Raw genomic sequence first — 16,122 nt, forward strand, 5'->3', positions numbered from 1 at the left:
GTTTTTTAAATATATACATTTTTATTGATTTCAGAGAGGAAAGGAGAGGGAAGAGATAGAAACATCAATGATGAGAGAGAATCATTGACCGACTGTCTCCTGCATGCCCCACACTGGGGATCAAGCCCACAACCCAGGCCTATGCCCTGACCGGGAATTGAACCATGACCTCCTGGTTCATAGGTTGACACTCAACCACTGAGCCATGCTGGCTGGGCTAAAGTTTTTGTGTTGTGTTTTTTTTTTGTTTGTTTGGTTTTTGTCACAAATTTTGTTTAAGAAATCTCCTTAAAAGTGTGTTCATATTTGTATGTGCATTCTAGGTTAGACAGCTTGACATTAAAAACAAGCGATTGCCCTTTAAATTAAAAGTAGACTATTCATCTGGGAAATTATCTACCTTCCCAATTCTCTCATTAACATTTTTACTTAGCAGAGTCTTTGCTGCTTGCTTTTCTAGACCCATAGACATCCCAGTTATCAATTGACCTACCTGTGTTCCCTTACCAAGAACTCTGTCCCAACCACACTCTCCCCCCCCCCCCCACCGAGGTTATACTCATTTACAAGCACGCCCTTCTTGTTTATGTTAATGCATTGACGTTGTGCCAGGGAAAAAGAGAAGGCATATTGAGAAACAAATTGAATGAGAGGATTAGTAAGGCCTAAACTCAACCTTCAAGGTTAGTAAGAAAACTGTCCCTCTATTCCTTGGGAGCATGGACGCAAAGGGGTATGATATTTGATTTGAAAAGAAACCATCACTTCCCATACCCGTACTCTACAAAATGACGACCCTAGTCTTTGCCTCAGCATTGTCCGCACAGCAGGACACTCTAATGAGATGCTGATCTTTCCTAATGCCTCTTCCCTTGTCATCCTCAGGTTGTCTTTGTAGATGACGTCAATATGCCTGCTCGGGAGGTGTACGGGGCTCAGCCACCCATCGAGTTGCTGAGACAGTGGTTAGATCACTGGAATTGGTATGACCTAAAAGACTGCTCGATGATTAAACTAGTGGACATTCAGATCATGTGTGCGATGGGACCTCCAGGTACACGTTCTAAGTTTGTGGTTATTCAGATTGGCAGTCACTCTGGCCATATCTAAAGAGAGAGCTGGAGAAAGAGACGCCCAATGGAACCATCTGAGTGGCAATGCTCCGTGTCTATACTTCCTGTGTGTACATGCTGTGACCCGAGGGGGTGTTCCCCAGTGGTCAGCGCTGCAGAGTGGGCTGCCTTGGGTGGGGCCATTCTCCCACCAACTCTTCTGAACCCCTGTCCTCCCATCGTGTGAGACTTGGCCCCCATTTCCTGTCCTTGCCTTGGGGCAGCTCGTGTCTGTTCCATTCACTAAAGTTTCAACTGTGTGAAACATCCTTGCTTCAGAGACCACTTCCCTCTCCCCAACCTTGCCCCAGGCCCGTGAGTCCCTGGATTACACAGGCTGTGAAGAGGAATTTAAGTAGGAAGTGGCCAAAGAATTAATTCCTAGAGAACCTTGACATTTTCCGAGAGAAATGCGTAGATGCACAGGAATACCTATGTGGAGAAATGTTGTATGCTGGCATAGCCACAATGGCTTGGCTCACCTATCTGGACTGCTTTCATTGTTCTTCTCCTGAGCTCTGGCATTCTGTTTTTAAAATTCCTTTTCTCAGTATACCACTTCTTCTGTAAATCTCTCTGCTTTTACCTCTGAACCCTCTGACCTTTATCTGACCTGTAGTGTAGACAGTTTGCTGAGTCAGTAATTGCTCGCAGCACTCTCTTGCCTGCCCGCCCCACCACCCCGAAATAAAACTATTGCTCCTGGGTCTCAGGCTTCAGTTCTGCTTTGCCTCCCTGCCACCCCTGCAAGCCAGCCCGTTGGGCCACGTGCCCACCTTTCCCGGCCTCTGCAGGGACTGGACAGGAAATCCGGCTGGATCCCCGAGGCAGCTTTTCCTCTGCGAACCCATGTTCTAAAAATACCCCCATTCCTGCATGTTCTCTAGGAGGAAGGAATGGAGACGGAGCTGGGGATATGACCGCTCGCCTTTCCTTCTGCAACCCTGTCATCATCTTCCTAAACCTGCCAGGGAAATCGGTTCCTTAAGAGCCGCTAATCCCTGGACACGCACAACCGCTTTGGTCTATAGACTAACACGCTGACACATATTCTTCACATTTTCAGAGGCAGCGCTGTATGTATAATTCAGTGACAAGAATAAAATATAGATTTACCTAAACAAACATAAAACATGAACCGAGTTAATTTTATGCAAAATATATATTAGAGATATTATACACTTTAAAAATCACCTTTTTTTTTTACCAAAGATTTCATGACAGAATTCCTTTAAAACACAATTGCAATGTGTCTATATATTTAAAAATGATAATATCAATTTTGTAAAATGATGTGTTTCACTCTAAGTCAGTTATTACAGCTTCATATTTAAAAGATGTCATCATTATTTCATGAAAGTGAGACAATCCCCAAGTTTCAAAAAAGTGTGAGTAGCCAGTGAAGTAGCCACATGCAGGACCCTGAGGGAGATGCACTGAGGATGTGGGAAGAGAACCGGCCACCTGCTGAGGCTGTGCTGCATCTCCGACAGCTGGGAAGGACCCTACGCTTGGTCATTCGGGCTTCCTTTATATCAACATTGCATCTTAACATTTTATTGTAATGAGGATGTTCACCATTTACTGCTTTGGACTGTAAGTCCTGGAGAAGGTGGCAATGGCTCTGTTGGTGACATATATCTGACCCCAGATTTTGTCTAAGTAGTTGAACTCATTCAGATAATTCAACTAGAAAACAAAATTTTGTGTTTGAGGGGGATACTTTTTTGAGGTCAGCGTTATCCAAACAACTGATTATTCTTAACTTCTCAGTGTGCCATACATTTGTCCATCTTTCGAGTTATTTGATGCTCTAAGATATTAGAGAAAAATACTCTGGTATGTATTAGCAACACGGTTAAGAGTTACCTCTTCAATGTACAGGTGGTGGTCGAAATCCGGTGACTCCTCGATACACGCGGCATTTCAATGTTATAACGATCAATGAGTTCAGTGACAAGTCCATGTACACAATCTTCTCTAGAATCTTAAACTGGCACTTAAAAATCTGGTGAGTAATTTACAGCGGGTTTGTTTTTTTCATTAAGGCGGCATAAAATCTTTTGAAAATATACCAATATAAGTGGCACTCCTTAAACTTTTCCACAAAAGCATCCCTAGAAGAGGAAAAGATAATGAGTACCATTGCTCCCTCCCCCACCCCCCACTGGGCCCCTCTCCAGGTTATGGGAGCATCCAGAAAAGGAGCCAGAGTAGCTTTCTTTTTTCCGTGTGTGTGTGTGTGTGTGTGTGTGTGTGTGTGTGTGTCTGAAGCTTTGGATTTTAGTCTAAAAATCCATACAGCCAAGTCGGTGTGGCTCAGTGATTGAGTGTCAGCCTATGAACCAGGAGGTCACAGTTCAATTCCCAGTCAGGGCGCGTGCCCAGGTTTCTGGCTCGATCCCCCGTAGGGGGCGTGTAGGAGGCAGCCAATCCATGATTCTCTCTCATCATGGATGTTTCTCTCTCTCTCTCTCCCCCTCTCCCTTCCTCTCTGAAATCAATTAAAAAATATAAAAATGATAACAAATAAAAATTTGTACAAATTTTGCCTTCTGCTGTTTAACATGTTCATGTGGGAATATTTTGAATTTTCCCCCCTAGTGCGATTAGCGATGGGAAGGCGTGTGGGGTCTATCCTGTGACTGGGATGCCTCTAGGAGAACTCGTGCGTTCCCCGGGTGTCCCTGTCCCAGTGGGTGTGCAGCGTGGGGCCTGCGCCTGGGGAAGGTGCTCCTCGCAGCTGCGCAGAGCCTCGCCTGCCCCCTGAGCAGTGCACGTCTGGGGTCCCTGGGGTCCAGTCTCAGGAAGTGCCATTCCCTGTCCTCGCCAGGAGGATGGAGGACGACAGCTCGTCCTTGTCCAGGCAGAGGATAAATACAGTTTTTCCAAATGATCATTATCCCCCATGTCCTTTCCACCCCAATCATGCCCTTTGCCCCCCCCCTTTTTTTTATCCTATTTAACTCTCTATTTAACTTGCTTTTTAACTCTCCTGTCTTTTCTTTATATATTTTTATTTTCCTTTCCTCTCTTTGAAAATACTGTTTCCCCCGTGTTTTCCGTGGATTCTGTCTGTAAGCAGTTGAGAATGCAGGGTGTGAAAAAGGGCAGAACTCATTTGCCTAGTGCCATGGTCGGCAAAATGCACCTCTCGAGCCACATGCGGCTCTTTGGCCCCTTGAGTGTGGCTCTTCCACAAAATACCACGGCCTGGGCGAGTCTATTTTGAAAAAGTGGCATTAGAAGAAGTTTAAGTTTAAAAAATTTGGCTCTCAAAAGAAATTTCAATCGTTGTACTGTTGATATTTGGCTCTGTTGACTAATGAGTTTGCCGACCACGGGCCTAGGGCATCCTGGACTTGAGTTACATCACCTGGGCTCCTTGGTTGCTATTACGTTCCCTTATTTAAGAGATTTAAAGTCCGTTAAAGTGGTTCTGCTGTTCATGGAGTTCCTTTGAACATGAAAATAATGAATGGAAAGTAACCTTGGAAGAAGTAAAAATTCTATCATTATTATTAGAAATGGTAATTCGATAAACTAAACCAATTGATTTGGTCAGAATAAAAATTTTGTTAGGCATGCCAAATGTTTATGTATCAGAGTTCTATATTTGCTGACTTTTCCCCCTTTTCTTTTCATCCTTTTTAAGTTATAAATTTCCAGAGGATTTTCTGACTTTGACCTCACAGATTGTCAACGGCACGATGATTCTGTACAAAGAGGCGATGAAGAACCTCTTGCCTACCCCAGCCAAGTCGCACTACCTGTTCAACCTGCGGGACTTCTCCCGCGTCATTCAGGGCATTTGTTTGTCCAGACCGGAAACCACAGAGACCAAAGAGGCGATTAAACGTCTTTGGGTTCACGAGGTGAGTGTCCATGTTATTGAAATCTGATCACGCAGAAGACAAAGACCTTCCTCATGCCAACCCCCGAGCAAGACGGATGCTCAGCAGTTCATGTTGCTGAAATGCAGTGTGCTGGTTGTCATTACGAAGGGCAATCATCAAGATGATTTTTTAAAATATATTTTATTGATTTTTTACAGAAAGGAAGGGAGAGGGAGAGAGAATTAGAAACATCAACGAGAGAGAAACATCGATCAGCTGCCTCCTGCACAACCCTTACTGGGGATGTGCCCGCAACCAAGGTACATGCCCCTGACTGGAATCGAACCTGGGACCCTTGAGTTCGCAGGCCAATGCTCTATCCACTGAGCCAAACTGGTTAGGGCAAGATGATTTTTAAAACGTTTAACAGGAATATATTTTATGCTATTTAAATGGGTTGTCTCTCCTTGCTAGGCATTCCTGTTGATCTAAGTGACAATCTTTGTTAGTTTGACTTCAAATAATTTTGAGGAAGAACACTTCTTGGTCTGTTTTTATACGAAGTGAATGTATTTCTTTACATTATTTACTCATCGTTTGACTAGCTGCCGAAAGAACTGTAAAGCAAACCAGTTTGGAGAGCATAGAAACCATATACAAATATGCTTTCCTTCTCTTCGGGAAGAGCAATGTGGGTGAACATTTTCTTGTAAAAATTTGTGTAGGGAGGGAAGAAGAAATAGTGAAAGAGAGAGAGAATACAAAAAAGAACTCATCAAAAACAATAGCTCAATCTTTCTAAAATAGGCAAAGGCTATGAGAATGTTGGAAGAAGAGTGTTTTTCCATTTTAATATGTAAATAATATGGTTACTTTAATTTTAAGGATGTAGTTAAAAAATCTGGAAAACTGGGATGCACTGCTATGTTAAAACGATGTGCTACAGAGACAGAGATTTCAAAGGGGCTTTTAAAATTCTGTTTCTGTAGGCTTTCTATTCTACAGTCTGAATTCCTAAATCCTCACACCTTCAACTTTATGCCCAAGAGAAGGTCCATTCCGCTTGGAAGTTCCGGCCACAGCAAGGTCCCTGTAGGGGAGGGACTCTTGGGGAACGTGTGATCGGCAGATTCTGGCTTCACTCCACTGCGGGCCACTTAGTGCCTGAGTGGGGTCCACGCTCTGGGGCGGGGACACAGGCTGTAAGTCTGGGAGGTCACCTGGGGAACATAAATAATGCTGCAAGGTGGGGAGATAGCGAGGCGAGGGGCCGGTGTCGTTGGCCTCCCTGAAGGCGTGCAAGGCCTGTGGCAGCACTTGGTCACGGCCACGTGGCACTCTGGGAATCATCTAGCACTCTCCCCCTCCGGAACTCTGCTCTTGGTAGTCCTTCCTCCTAGAACACTCTGAGCCCCGTTCTCCACAAGGCCTCCCCACTGACCTCCTCAAATATCTATGACCGGAGAGCCTCGCCTTGGACCATCCCCACCCCCTCTATAGTTCTTTCTCATCTTGCTTTGTTCTTCATAGCTGAGTGTCACCTGATACCATCTCTAGTTTTGCTTACTGATGGTCTCTGCTGGAATAGAAGTTTTAGGAGAGCAGCAGCTTTATTTATTCACTGCTTTCCCCAGTGCCTGCAGGTGTTTGACAGTCTTTGGGAAACACTGCATTAGGTTCTTACTAAGTTCCATCTAGATAATGATATGCTGATTCATGCTTAGGCACTGGTGTCTGATGAGTGAGGTGGGTTTAACTCAGCTTCCTCTACCCCGGGGGCTATGGTACGAGGTCTTCATACCTCCATCCAAGGAGTGACGATTGGCCAGATTTGTTAAACTATGTTGTTCCACAGAAAAGTAGCTGTTGAACTTGTTGGCATAGGGGAGGCTGCAATCATATCATTTGCACTATTATGTCATCCATTTGTCATTAGTGAGAACTCTGAGATCATTATTCTTGAACACCATTAGGTTGACAGCAGGGCAGTCGGTAATAATTTTAATTCTCACGTTTATGGTTTTCACACCTGTCGTCATTTTATTGTTGCCATGCATATGTGAGACTCACAGGCAGGTATTCCTACTTCCATTGTGCAGATGAAGAAGCTGGTGTAGACAGGCGAAGTGATTTCCCCCAGATGTCAGGCATTTTGTGGACAAGAATTTGTATTGTGTGTCCTCGGGTTACGTCGAAGATCTGTTCCTACGATGACGTAACGCGATTTTCGCTATAAGTTGGAACCCACCTACATAAGCACCCACATCACTCACATGGAGCACACACACAGCAGTAATGAAGTGAAACAGTAAAAAAATTTTAAAAGAAAGATAACAATTCCTGCCCTTTACTTGTGGTAAATAAATACAAAACATAAAACATATGTACATATGTCGAAATGACAGGACTTTTATTTTTATATAAATAAATGGGAGATGGCGACATAACCATGAGGCGACGTACGTTGAGTCTGACGTAACCCGAGGGCTGTCTGTATTTGTCTGTTAGTGCTGCTGTATCAAAATACCACCGACTGAGTGTCTTAAACAACACGTTGCTTTTCTCATAGTTCTGGAGGCCAGAAATCCAAGATCAAGGTTCTGGCGAAGGGTTTCCTTTTGACTTGCTGATAGCTGCCTTCTCACTGGGTCCTCACAGGGCCCTGCTCTGTGTGCCTGCAGGGCGGGGGGTGGGGGTCGGGGGGAGCCCTGCTATCTCTTCCCCTTCCTAGAGGGACACCAGTCCTATTGGATTAGGGCCCAGCCCGATGACCTCTCTTAACCTTAATTACCACCATAAAGGACTCCTCTCCAAATGCAGTCATGTTGTGGGGTAGGGCTTCAACATAGGATTTTAGGGGGGGACACAGTTCAGTCCAAAACAGACTGTGGCCAAAGGACACGCACACCACTTCGAAGAAAATTATTTCACGTAGCAAGTCTGGTTCAGGATTTCTTACAGCTGCGTAGCATGCGCCTATAGCCAGAGCTTATTTTAGTAGATTGCCTTCTGCAAAGACTTACAACAAAAATATTTTAAAATGTCCAAAACAAACTTGTTTTCCACAGAAGACATTTTCTCTTTTTCTAGAATATGTGCTGTAAAAAAAAATAATATCTATTGATTTTCCAATAATTTTCAAACTGTTACCTAGCATGGAGAAGGGAAGGCCATGCATGGTACAGAAGGTGGAAAACCCTGGATGCCAGTGTCCAGCTCTATCTTATCTGAGCGGCCAGCAGAGGCAGGCGCGTACCTTATCTAGTTGTTTTTCTTCTCTAGTCCTTAACACTCCTTCTCTAGTCTTCACAGCCTCTCTACCATCTGCTTCAGTCCCCCCAAATTACCTTTACTTATTGAAAACTGCATGCAACTGTGTGGTATCTCATATATGTATGATCAAAATGAATATTTAAAATAAACATGATCATGAGTTAGTCCTAATTGTTTAGATATGCTTTTAATAAATCCCATTCAAATTTCCTGAGAGTACTTTTTATATTACTTGAGATTAGCACAGAAATGAAAAAACAAAACAAAACAAAACACAAAAAACCCACACAATAGAAGAGTCCGTTCCTAAAGCTGGTTTTTAATGATTATCCAGGTCCTTAGGGTGTATTACGATCGCCTCCTGGACAATGCAGACCGACGCTGGCTTATTGAGTACATTCAAGAAATCTTGACAAGTCACATGAGTGAAAATTTTCACGAGCTTTTTAAAAGGCTGGATTTCAATGGTGATGGGATAGTGGAAGAAGATGACTTACGCAGCTTAATGTTCTGTGATTTCCACGATCTCAAGAAGGAGGACACCAACTACAGAGAAGTTGAAAACGTGGACAATCTTCGGGTGACTGTAGAAACCCACCTGGAGGAATATAACAACATGAGCAAGAAGACCATGAGCCTCGTCTTGTTCCGGTTTGCCATCGAGCACATCAGCCGCATCTCCAGGATCCTGAAGCAGCCTCGGAGCCACGCTCTCCTGGTCGGCGTGGGAGGCAGCGGGAGGCAGTCTGTCACCAGATTAGCTGCCCACATGGCTGACTATTCCGTCTTCCAGGTGGAAATCACTAAGGGCTATAGCAGCACCGAGTGGCATGAGGATCTAAAAGTGATCCTGAGGAAATGTGCTGAGGGCGAGATGCATGGCGTCTTCCTGTTTACAGACACTCAGATTAAAAGGGAGTCGTTTCTAGAAGATGTCAACAACCTGCTAAACGCGGGGGAAGTTCCAAATCTCTTTGCGTTAGACGAAAAGCAAGAGATATGCGAAAAGATGCGCCAGCTCGATCGCCAACGGGATAAGACCAAACAAACCGATGGGAGCCCCATAGCTCTGTTCAACATGTTCATCGATCGCTGCCGCAACCAGCTGCACGTCGTGCTGGCCATGAGCCCCATTGGGGATGCCTTTCGGAATCGTCTGAGAAAGTTCCCGGCTCTTGTTAACTGCTGTACCATTGACTGGTTTCAGGTATTGCCATGTACATTTTTGATAGATTTCTAGAAATGTTGATTCTCTGTCATGACTTTTATTGTAGACTCCCCTCTCCCCTGAAAATGTAGTTTTAACAGAATTTTGTGATCAATAACACTATATTATTTTACAAAATTACTAGAGGCCAGGTGCACGAAATTCCTGCGGGATTGGGCCTAAACTGGCAGTAGGACATCCCTCTCACAATCCGAGACTGCTAACCACTTGCCTGCCTGCCTTCCTGATCGCCCCTAACCACTCTGCCTGCCTGCCTGATCACCCCTAACCACTCGCCTGCCTGCCTGATTGCCCCTAACCACCTCTGTCTCAGCCCCTACCACAGCAGCTTCGTCCAGAAGGACGTTTGAAATGATGTCTGGAAGGTCATTTGGCTGTCCAATCATAATTAGCATATTACACTTTTATTATTATAGATAACTCAAGAAATCATCATAATAGAAAATCATCTTATTGCTAGTGTATGCAGTCATTAACCTCAATATACCATAGAAAGTTTTAGGATAAACGTGTGTATCAGTCAGGGTCCTGTCAGGAAAAAAACCACAACAGGGCACATTGGAAGGCGTCACTGGGGAAAGGTGAATGAAAAGACTCTTCATGGAGGTGTGGGCAGGGTTAAAGGAAATGAGGGGATGGTAGAGTGACCAAGCAGTGGTGGGCCGGAGCAGGAAGTGGTTACTACAGCTGGATATAGAAGGGAGGGAAGAGTGTTGCTGGAGTTTGGAGCTGTGGGAGAAGGACGGCCTGGCAGGTTCAAGCACCCAAAACCTAGAGCTCAGCTCCTGCTGGCAAGGAACAGAGGTATAAACACCCCTACCTCTCTTTCTCCACCTCAGGGAGGATTCCTGCATTCTGGCTCGAGTAACTGGGTGGGTGGGGTGATGTTTAACTAATTGGAGAAGATTGCAAATGTTTTGGGGAAGACAGGAACCATGCTATGGACTGGTTGTGTGTGAGATACCTATAAGAGAAATGAAGGTAGTTGTTCATATGATTCTGGAGTCTAGGGGAAAAGATAACATTTACCTCAGAGAGCTATCGGGAGAATTAAATGAGGTAATTCCAGCAGAATGTGCACAGAAAGAGACATTCTGTAAGTCTCGTTCCTTTCCTCTCTCTCACTCCTTCGATGTTATGAACAATTCCTCTAGGCCCTGAACAAACCATAGAGCTAGTAGGACAGGTACTCGCTGCTCCCTCCCTGCCCTAAGCATGCAAGTACTGGGGGAGTTCCTCAGAAAACATCTCCCCAACCCATCCCCACCCTCATCCTCCCCCCACCCATCCCTAACACCCCTAAGTTCTAACGGATCACAGTGTAACAGGCTCAGAGCGTAGCGTGGATCAAGCACTGAAGCATTTATGTTACATTTAGTCGTGGCCTGAGGATGCACTCCAGGCCGTGGCCTCGCGCTTCTTGGAAGAAATTGAGATGTCAGAGGAGATCCGAGATGGCTGCATCGACATGTGCAAAAGCTTCCACACATCCACTATAGAGCTATCAACCTCCTTCTATGTCGAACTTCAGAGATACAACTATGTGACGCCAACCTCTTACCTGGAATTAATCTCCACCTTCAAACTGCTGTTGGAAAATAAAAGAAGGTAAACGGGAATTTTTATATTTCTAAGTAAGCTTCAGCAGTTTAAAAATATTTGTGTGTACAAAACTGGCATTGCTGTGATGTGATCGAGATTCACTTCACATGTATAGTGAGTTTTGTTCGATCACGAAATGACTACTCCGCGAACGTTTTTTAAGGGCAGGAGTGGGTCTTATTCTTTTGTTACAGATGCATTGCCTAACATGTCTGACTACTGCTCAGCCACACACTTTCTATTACCATCACTTTCTTATTGGATAAATTTGACGTGTAACATTGTGTAAGTTTAAACTTGTGACGTTGATCCGTTTAATATTGTAATATGATTGCCGTTGGCCCACTCTGTATCGCATTACGTAATTATCATGCCATGTTATTAGCTATCTTCCTTTTGCTGTGCATTAGAGCGCTATGGATTTTTACGATTCCTTACAATTTTGTACCTTTAAACACCATCCCTCTTATCCCCCACACCCAGTCCCCTGGTAAGCAACCTCAGACCCTCTGTTTTATAGGTTTGACTTTGGTGGAACTTTCCCGGTCCCTCCTCTAGCCGTGCTTTGAACGAGCCTGGAGATCCCAGAACACTTAGTCTCCTTCCTTGTAGGAGGGCCCGGAGCCGGGGACTAAGCGCGGTGTGTGTGTTTGCTTTCAGCGAGGTGATGAAGATGAAGAAGAGGTACGAAGTGGGCCTGGAGAAACTGGATTCCGCAGCATCTCAGGTAGCCACCATGCAGTCAGAGCTGGAGGCGCTCCACCCGCAGCTAAAAGTTGCCAGCAAAGAGGTGGACGAAATGATGGTGATCATCGAGAGGGAATCCGTCGAAGTGGCCAAAACGGAAAAAATAGTGAAAGCCGATGAGATCGTGGCAAACGAGCAGGCGATGGCATCCAAAGCCATCAAAGACGAGTGTGACGCTGACCTGGCGGGGGCCTTGCCCATCCTGGAGTCGGCGCTCGCGGCCCTGGACACCCTCACTGCGCAGGTAAGACGTGCGTGCTTGCGGGAAGTGTCCTCAGAGCTCAGGGAGGCCCTTAGCAGTGTGTGCTGCAACCTGTCCCCACTGTTAATGCAGCCAAAGTCACTGTCAAGTTGGCACAGGGTTCCCTAATTCACCTGAAGAAAAAGAGATACACGTGCATGACTAAGACGATCTTGAAAAGAAGAAACCTCCCCAATGTCACAACCTACCCTAGAACACCTGTCACCTTAAGAACTTCACAAAACAACCACAGTAATCGACAGGGGCATAAGACCCAAGTGTATGTTGTGATGCTAAGGTGTGCCTTCTTCATATTTGGGCACGTTTGTAATCGGGGTGCTCCCTGCAGCAGGTGTGAGGAAGTACAGATGTGCCTCGGTGTCTGTGGGGCCTGGTTCCAGGACCCCCTTCTGATACCCAAATCTGCACGCTCACGTTCCTGATATAAAACTAGAGGCCTGGTGCGCGAAATTTGCCACGTGGAGCCGCAGGACCCACAGGCTGCACGGAGCCACGGGCCCCGCCTCTGCGCTGCACACCCAGCGTCAAGCCCCCACCCACCTGCACGTGCCCGCTGTGCATGCAGCCTCCTGGTGATCACTCATTGTGGCATGAGGGCATCACAGCATGAGGGTGTGACGACCACATAGGCTTTTATTAATAGGATAGCACAGTATCTGCATGTAACCTTCGCACGTCCTCCTGCACACATTGAATCATCTCTAGATTCCTTTTTACCAAAGACAAAGTAATAAAGTATGGAAATGGTTCATATTGTGTTGTTTAGGAAATAGAAACAACGATCCTCAGTTGGTTGAATCTGCGAATGTGGAATCCGTGGCCATGGGGGCCGACTGGATTGTGTCAGTGTTTGCCAGTGGTTGTTTTGTGGGTGTGATATAGACAATAATTTGGCTTGTATTTTTAACAGCGTGTTTAGATTTGATGAAATGTGGTATTAAATAATAAAAATTAAGATATGGAAGGGGAACATTTCAATTAAGAAGGATAAAGATGAATTTTAAAAAATAAGTAGTGCGGGGGAATCTTGGCTAAACTGCTGGGTGGGGAAGTGGGAGAGTTTTAGAGCTTTTCTTTATACCTTACTCAAAAGCATATCTCAGACTGATGGAAATTTAAATGTAAATAGTTATGTTACTGTAAAATAGTAGAAAATGTAAGTCATATTTGTAAACTCCCAATGGACTAGGACTTAGTATTTCTTGGGTGTGAGAGAACTCAGAAAAAAAACTAAGCAATATTGTTTGTGATATACAGTATAGAATCTGGATATCTTATATTTTTCACAATTAGTACAGCTTTTATAAAAGTTATAAATTTTAGTACCTAAAAACCAATGCACCTTGTTTGATATAAACGCTATGGACAGAAGTTTAGAAACACTGGGGAAAGTATTTTAATTATATGACAAACAAGAGATTAATATGTCCACGTAAATAGCTCTTACAGATAAGTAGCTCTAAGATCAGATAGTAAAATGATATAAAGAAGTGATTCACAAAAGAGGGAATACAAATAGTCACTAAACATATGAAAATCGATCTTACCTCACATGTATTTAAGGAAACACAGATTGAAATAAGATTTCTTTTGCCTATCAGAATGCCTACAGATGTTGCTAAGGGTGTAGGTAGTAAAACAGGCACCCTTATACTTTCTGGAGAGCAGTTTGTCAGTATGTGTTAAAAGCTTTAAAAAGAAAGAACATACAGTCATTTATTCAATAGGGCAATTGTAATAGTACAGAGCTTTGACAGGGTATAAGGATTGTGATTCGTGTCCATACATTGGAAGGTTGTGCAACCATTAGAATGGTGATGGAAATGTTCACCAGCATGAAAGGATGTTCACCAGATATTGTTATTGAAATTGTTCTTAAAACAGCATGCATGCTATGTAGACCATGATCCCATTGGTTAAAAGACACTGGTTTGTAGCATGTACACATACACAGAAAATGATATGGAAGAATGCAAACAAAAATGTTTGCAGTGGTTAACTATATATGATGATTATAGATCTTGATATTTATAATTTTTGTATTTTTCTAACATTTGCATTTGTATAGTCTTTAAGAAGCTACAAAACTCTTAGTTTGTGACAGCCAAATCTCTCTTTTGTGTGTTTTTGAAGTAGAACTTTATGTTGTAAGTAACCTTATGTAGGTATCTCCCCATCATTATTTGTAGTTTTTAACTTTGGGGGGAGACAGATTTCTCAGTGCTTCTTGACAATACTTCTAACCACAGTCACCTGAACAATGAGATTCTAGAGCCTACAGCTTGGCTTGAAAATAAAAACCAATTACAAATGACCCACCCACAAACTGTTCCTAAATAATGGGCATGTTTCATCCCCAGGACATTACCGTGGTCAAGTCCATGAAGAGTCCGCCTGCGGGGGTCAAGCTGGTCATGGAGGCCATCTGCATCCTGAAAGGCATCAAATCCGACAAGATCCCCGACCCCACGGGTTCCGGGAAGAAGATAGAGGATTTCTGGGGTCCGGCTAAGAGGCTCCTCGGTGACATTCGATTCCTGCAGTCCCTTCATGAATATGACAAAGACAACATTCCTCCGGCCTACATGAACATCATCAGGAAAAATTACATTCCAAATCCGGACTTTGTCCCCGAAAAGATCAGAAATGCGTCCACGGCGGCCGAAGGCCTGTGCAAATGGGTCATAGCCATGGACTCGTACGATAAGTGAGTGCCGTACGCTGATGTTCTCTCTTTCCAATGTGGCCACTTAGATGGGATCAAACTTAGAAGCTGCAGAGCTGAGAGGAGCCCGGGAACCCGCGGCCGATCCCTGCTCTGTGCTTGCACGCGTGGTGGAGGCAAGCTCACAGCCATTACATAGAGTGCTGCGATGCCCCCCAAACGTCTGGACTCAGGAGCCCTCGACACTCTTAAAAATTATTAGAGACCCAAAAGCTTTTGTTTATTATCTACCAGCCAGAAATTAAAATTGAGAAACTTTTAAATACATTTAAGAGTTCTTTTTTAAAAAAAGATCAAATATTTATTTTTTTAAATATATATTTTTATTTATTTCAGAGAGAAAGAAAGAGGGAGAGAGAGATAGAAACATCAGTGATGAGAGAGAATCATTGATTGGCTGCCTCCTGCACGCCCCACACTGGGGATGTGCCTGCAACTGGGCTTGTGCCCTTGGCCAGAATTGAACCTGGGGCCCTTCAGTCCGCAGGCCGACGCTCCATCCACTGAGCCAAACCGGCTAGGGCAAGAGTTCATTTTTAAAAAGAGCAATGAAAACATTACACGTTAACACAACTTATATTTTTTTTAAATCCACATTTTCAAAAAAAAAAAATTATGAGAAGAGCGCTGGTGTTTTATATTCCAGCAAATCTCCCTAATATGTGCTCTAGCAGATGGCTGGACTCTCAAACCTGCTTTTTCGGTCTGTTGTGATACATGGTTTTGACTGAAGCACGTGGAGAAATACCTGGCACAGACACTCCAGGGGACAAGGGCGGACCTCAAGCCCGCTTGAAGGCGAGGGGCCTGGGCCACTTGTAACCACTGGTGTAACATATGCACGTTCTTCGTGAGACAAGGAGCCTTTTTGATGATTGTGTGAGACCAGGCATAGCGTGTGCAGAGTAAAAATCATTGGTTATTTCTTCAAAAAGCAACTCTTACAGGATCTGTCAAATACACACAATTGGAGTCATTGTACATATGTTACATGCTGTATAGGTTGGGACCAGGATATACTATGTTCAATGATAAATTTTAATGTAATGTTTTATCGTTTTTTTTTAAAAGATAGCATGGCTGACTCCATTTTCCAGACAGAGAAAATGATTTAGATCCATTCTTTTTTCCTACATTGTCCCTTTTATTGCCAACTTACATGTTTATAAGAAAACTGGGTTTTACCCAAGGTTATTTTTTGAAATTTTCAAAAGAAGTAAAATGACACAGATAGAATACTCACCTTCTCCTCATCAGAATTAAGCTACTTTCCCCAAACTCTGCACTATTTTACATGAATGTGCTATTCTCCTTTTGTAAAACCACCAAAATACCAC

General features: G+C 44.0%; 1 protein-coding gene across 1 annotated transcript in view; it reads left to right on the plus strand.

The window, feature by feature from the left end:
* DNAH7 (dynein axonemal heavy chain 7) overlaps nucleotides 1-16,122 on the plus strand; it is a 155,039-nt gene that overhangs the window by 80,288 nt on the left and 58,629 nt on the right. The window contains exons 37-43 of the mRNA XM_054722861.1: nucleotides 886-1,054; nucleotides 2,997-3,123; nucleotides 4,768-4,987; nucleotides 8,556-9,428; nucleotides 10,828-11,057; nucleotides 11,712-12,042; nucleotides 14,421-14,767. Coding sequence (XP_054578836.1) covers nucleotides 886-1,054; nucleotides 2,997-3,123; nucleotides 4,768-4,987; nucleotides 8,556-9,428; nucleotides 10,828-11,057; nucleotides 11,712-12,042; nucleotides 14,421-14,767 — 2,297 coding nt within the window. The remainder of the gene's footprint in view (nucleotides 1-885; nucleotides 1,055-2,996; nucleotides 3,124-4,767; nucleotides 4,988-8,555; nucleotides 9,429-10,827; nucleotides 11,058-11,711; nucleotides 12,043-14,420; nucleotides 14,768-16,122) is intronic.

Source organism: Eptesicus fuscus, chromosome 11 (assembly GCF_027574615.1).
Source record: "Eptesicus fuscus isolate TK198812 chromosome 11, DD_ASM_mEF_20220401, whole genome shotgun sequence".
NCBI lineage: Eukaryota > Metazoa > Chordata > Mammalia > Chiroptera > Vespertilionidae > Eptesicus > Eptesicus fuscus.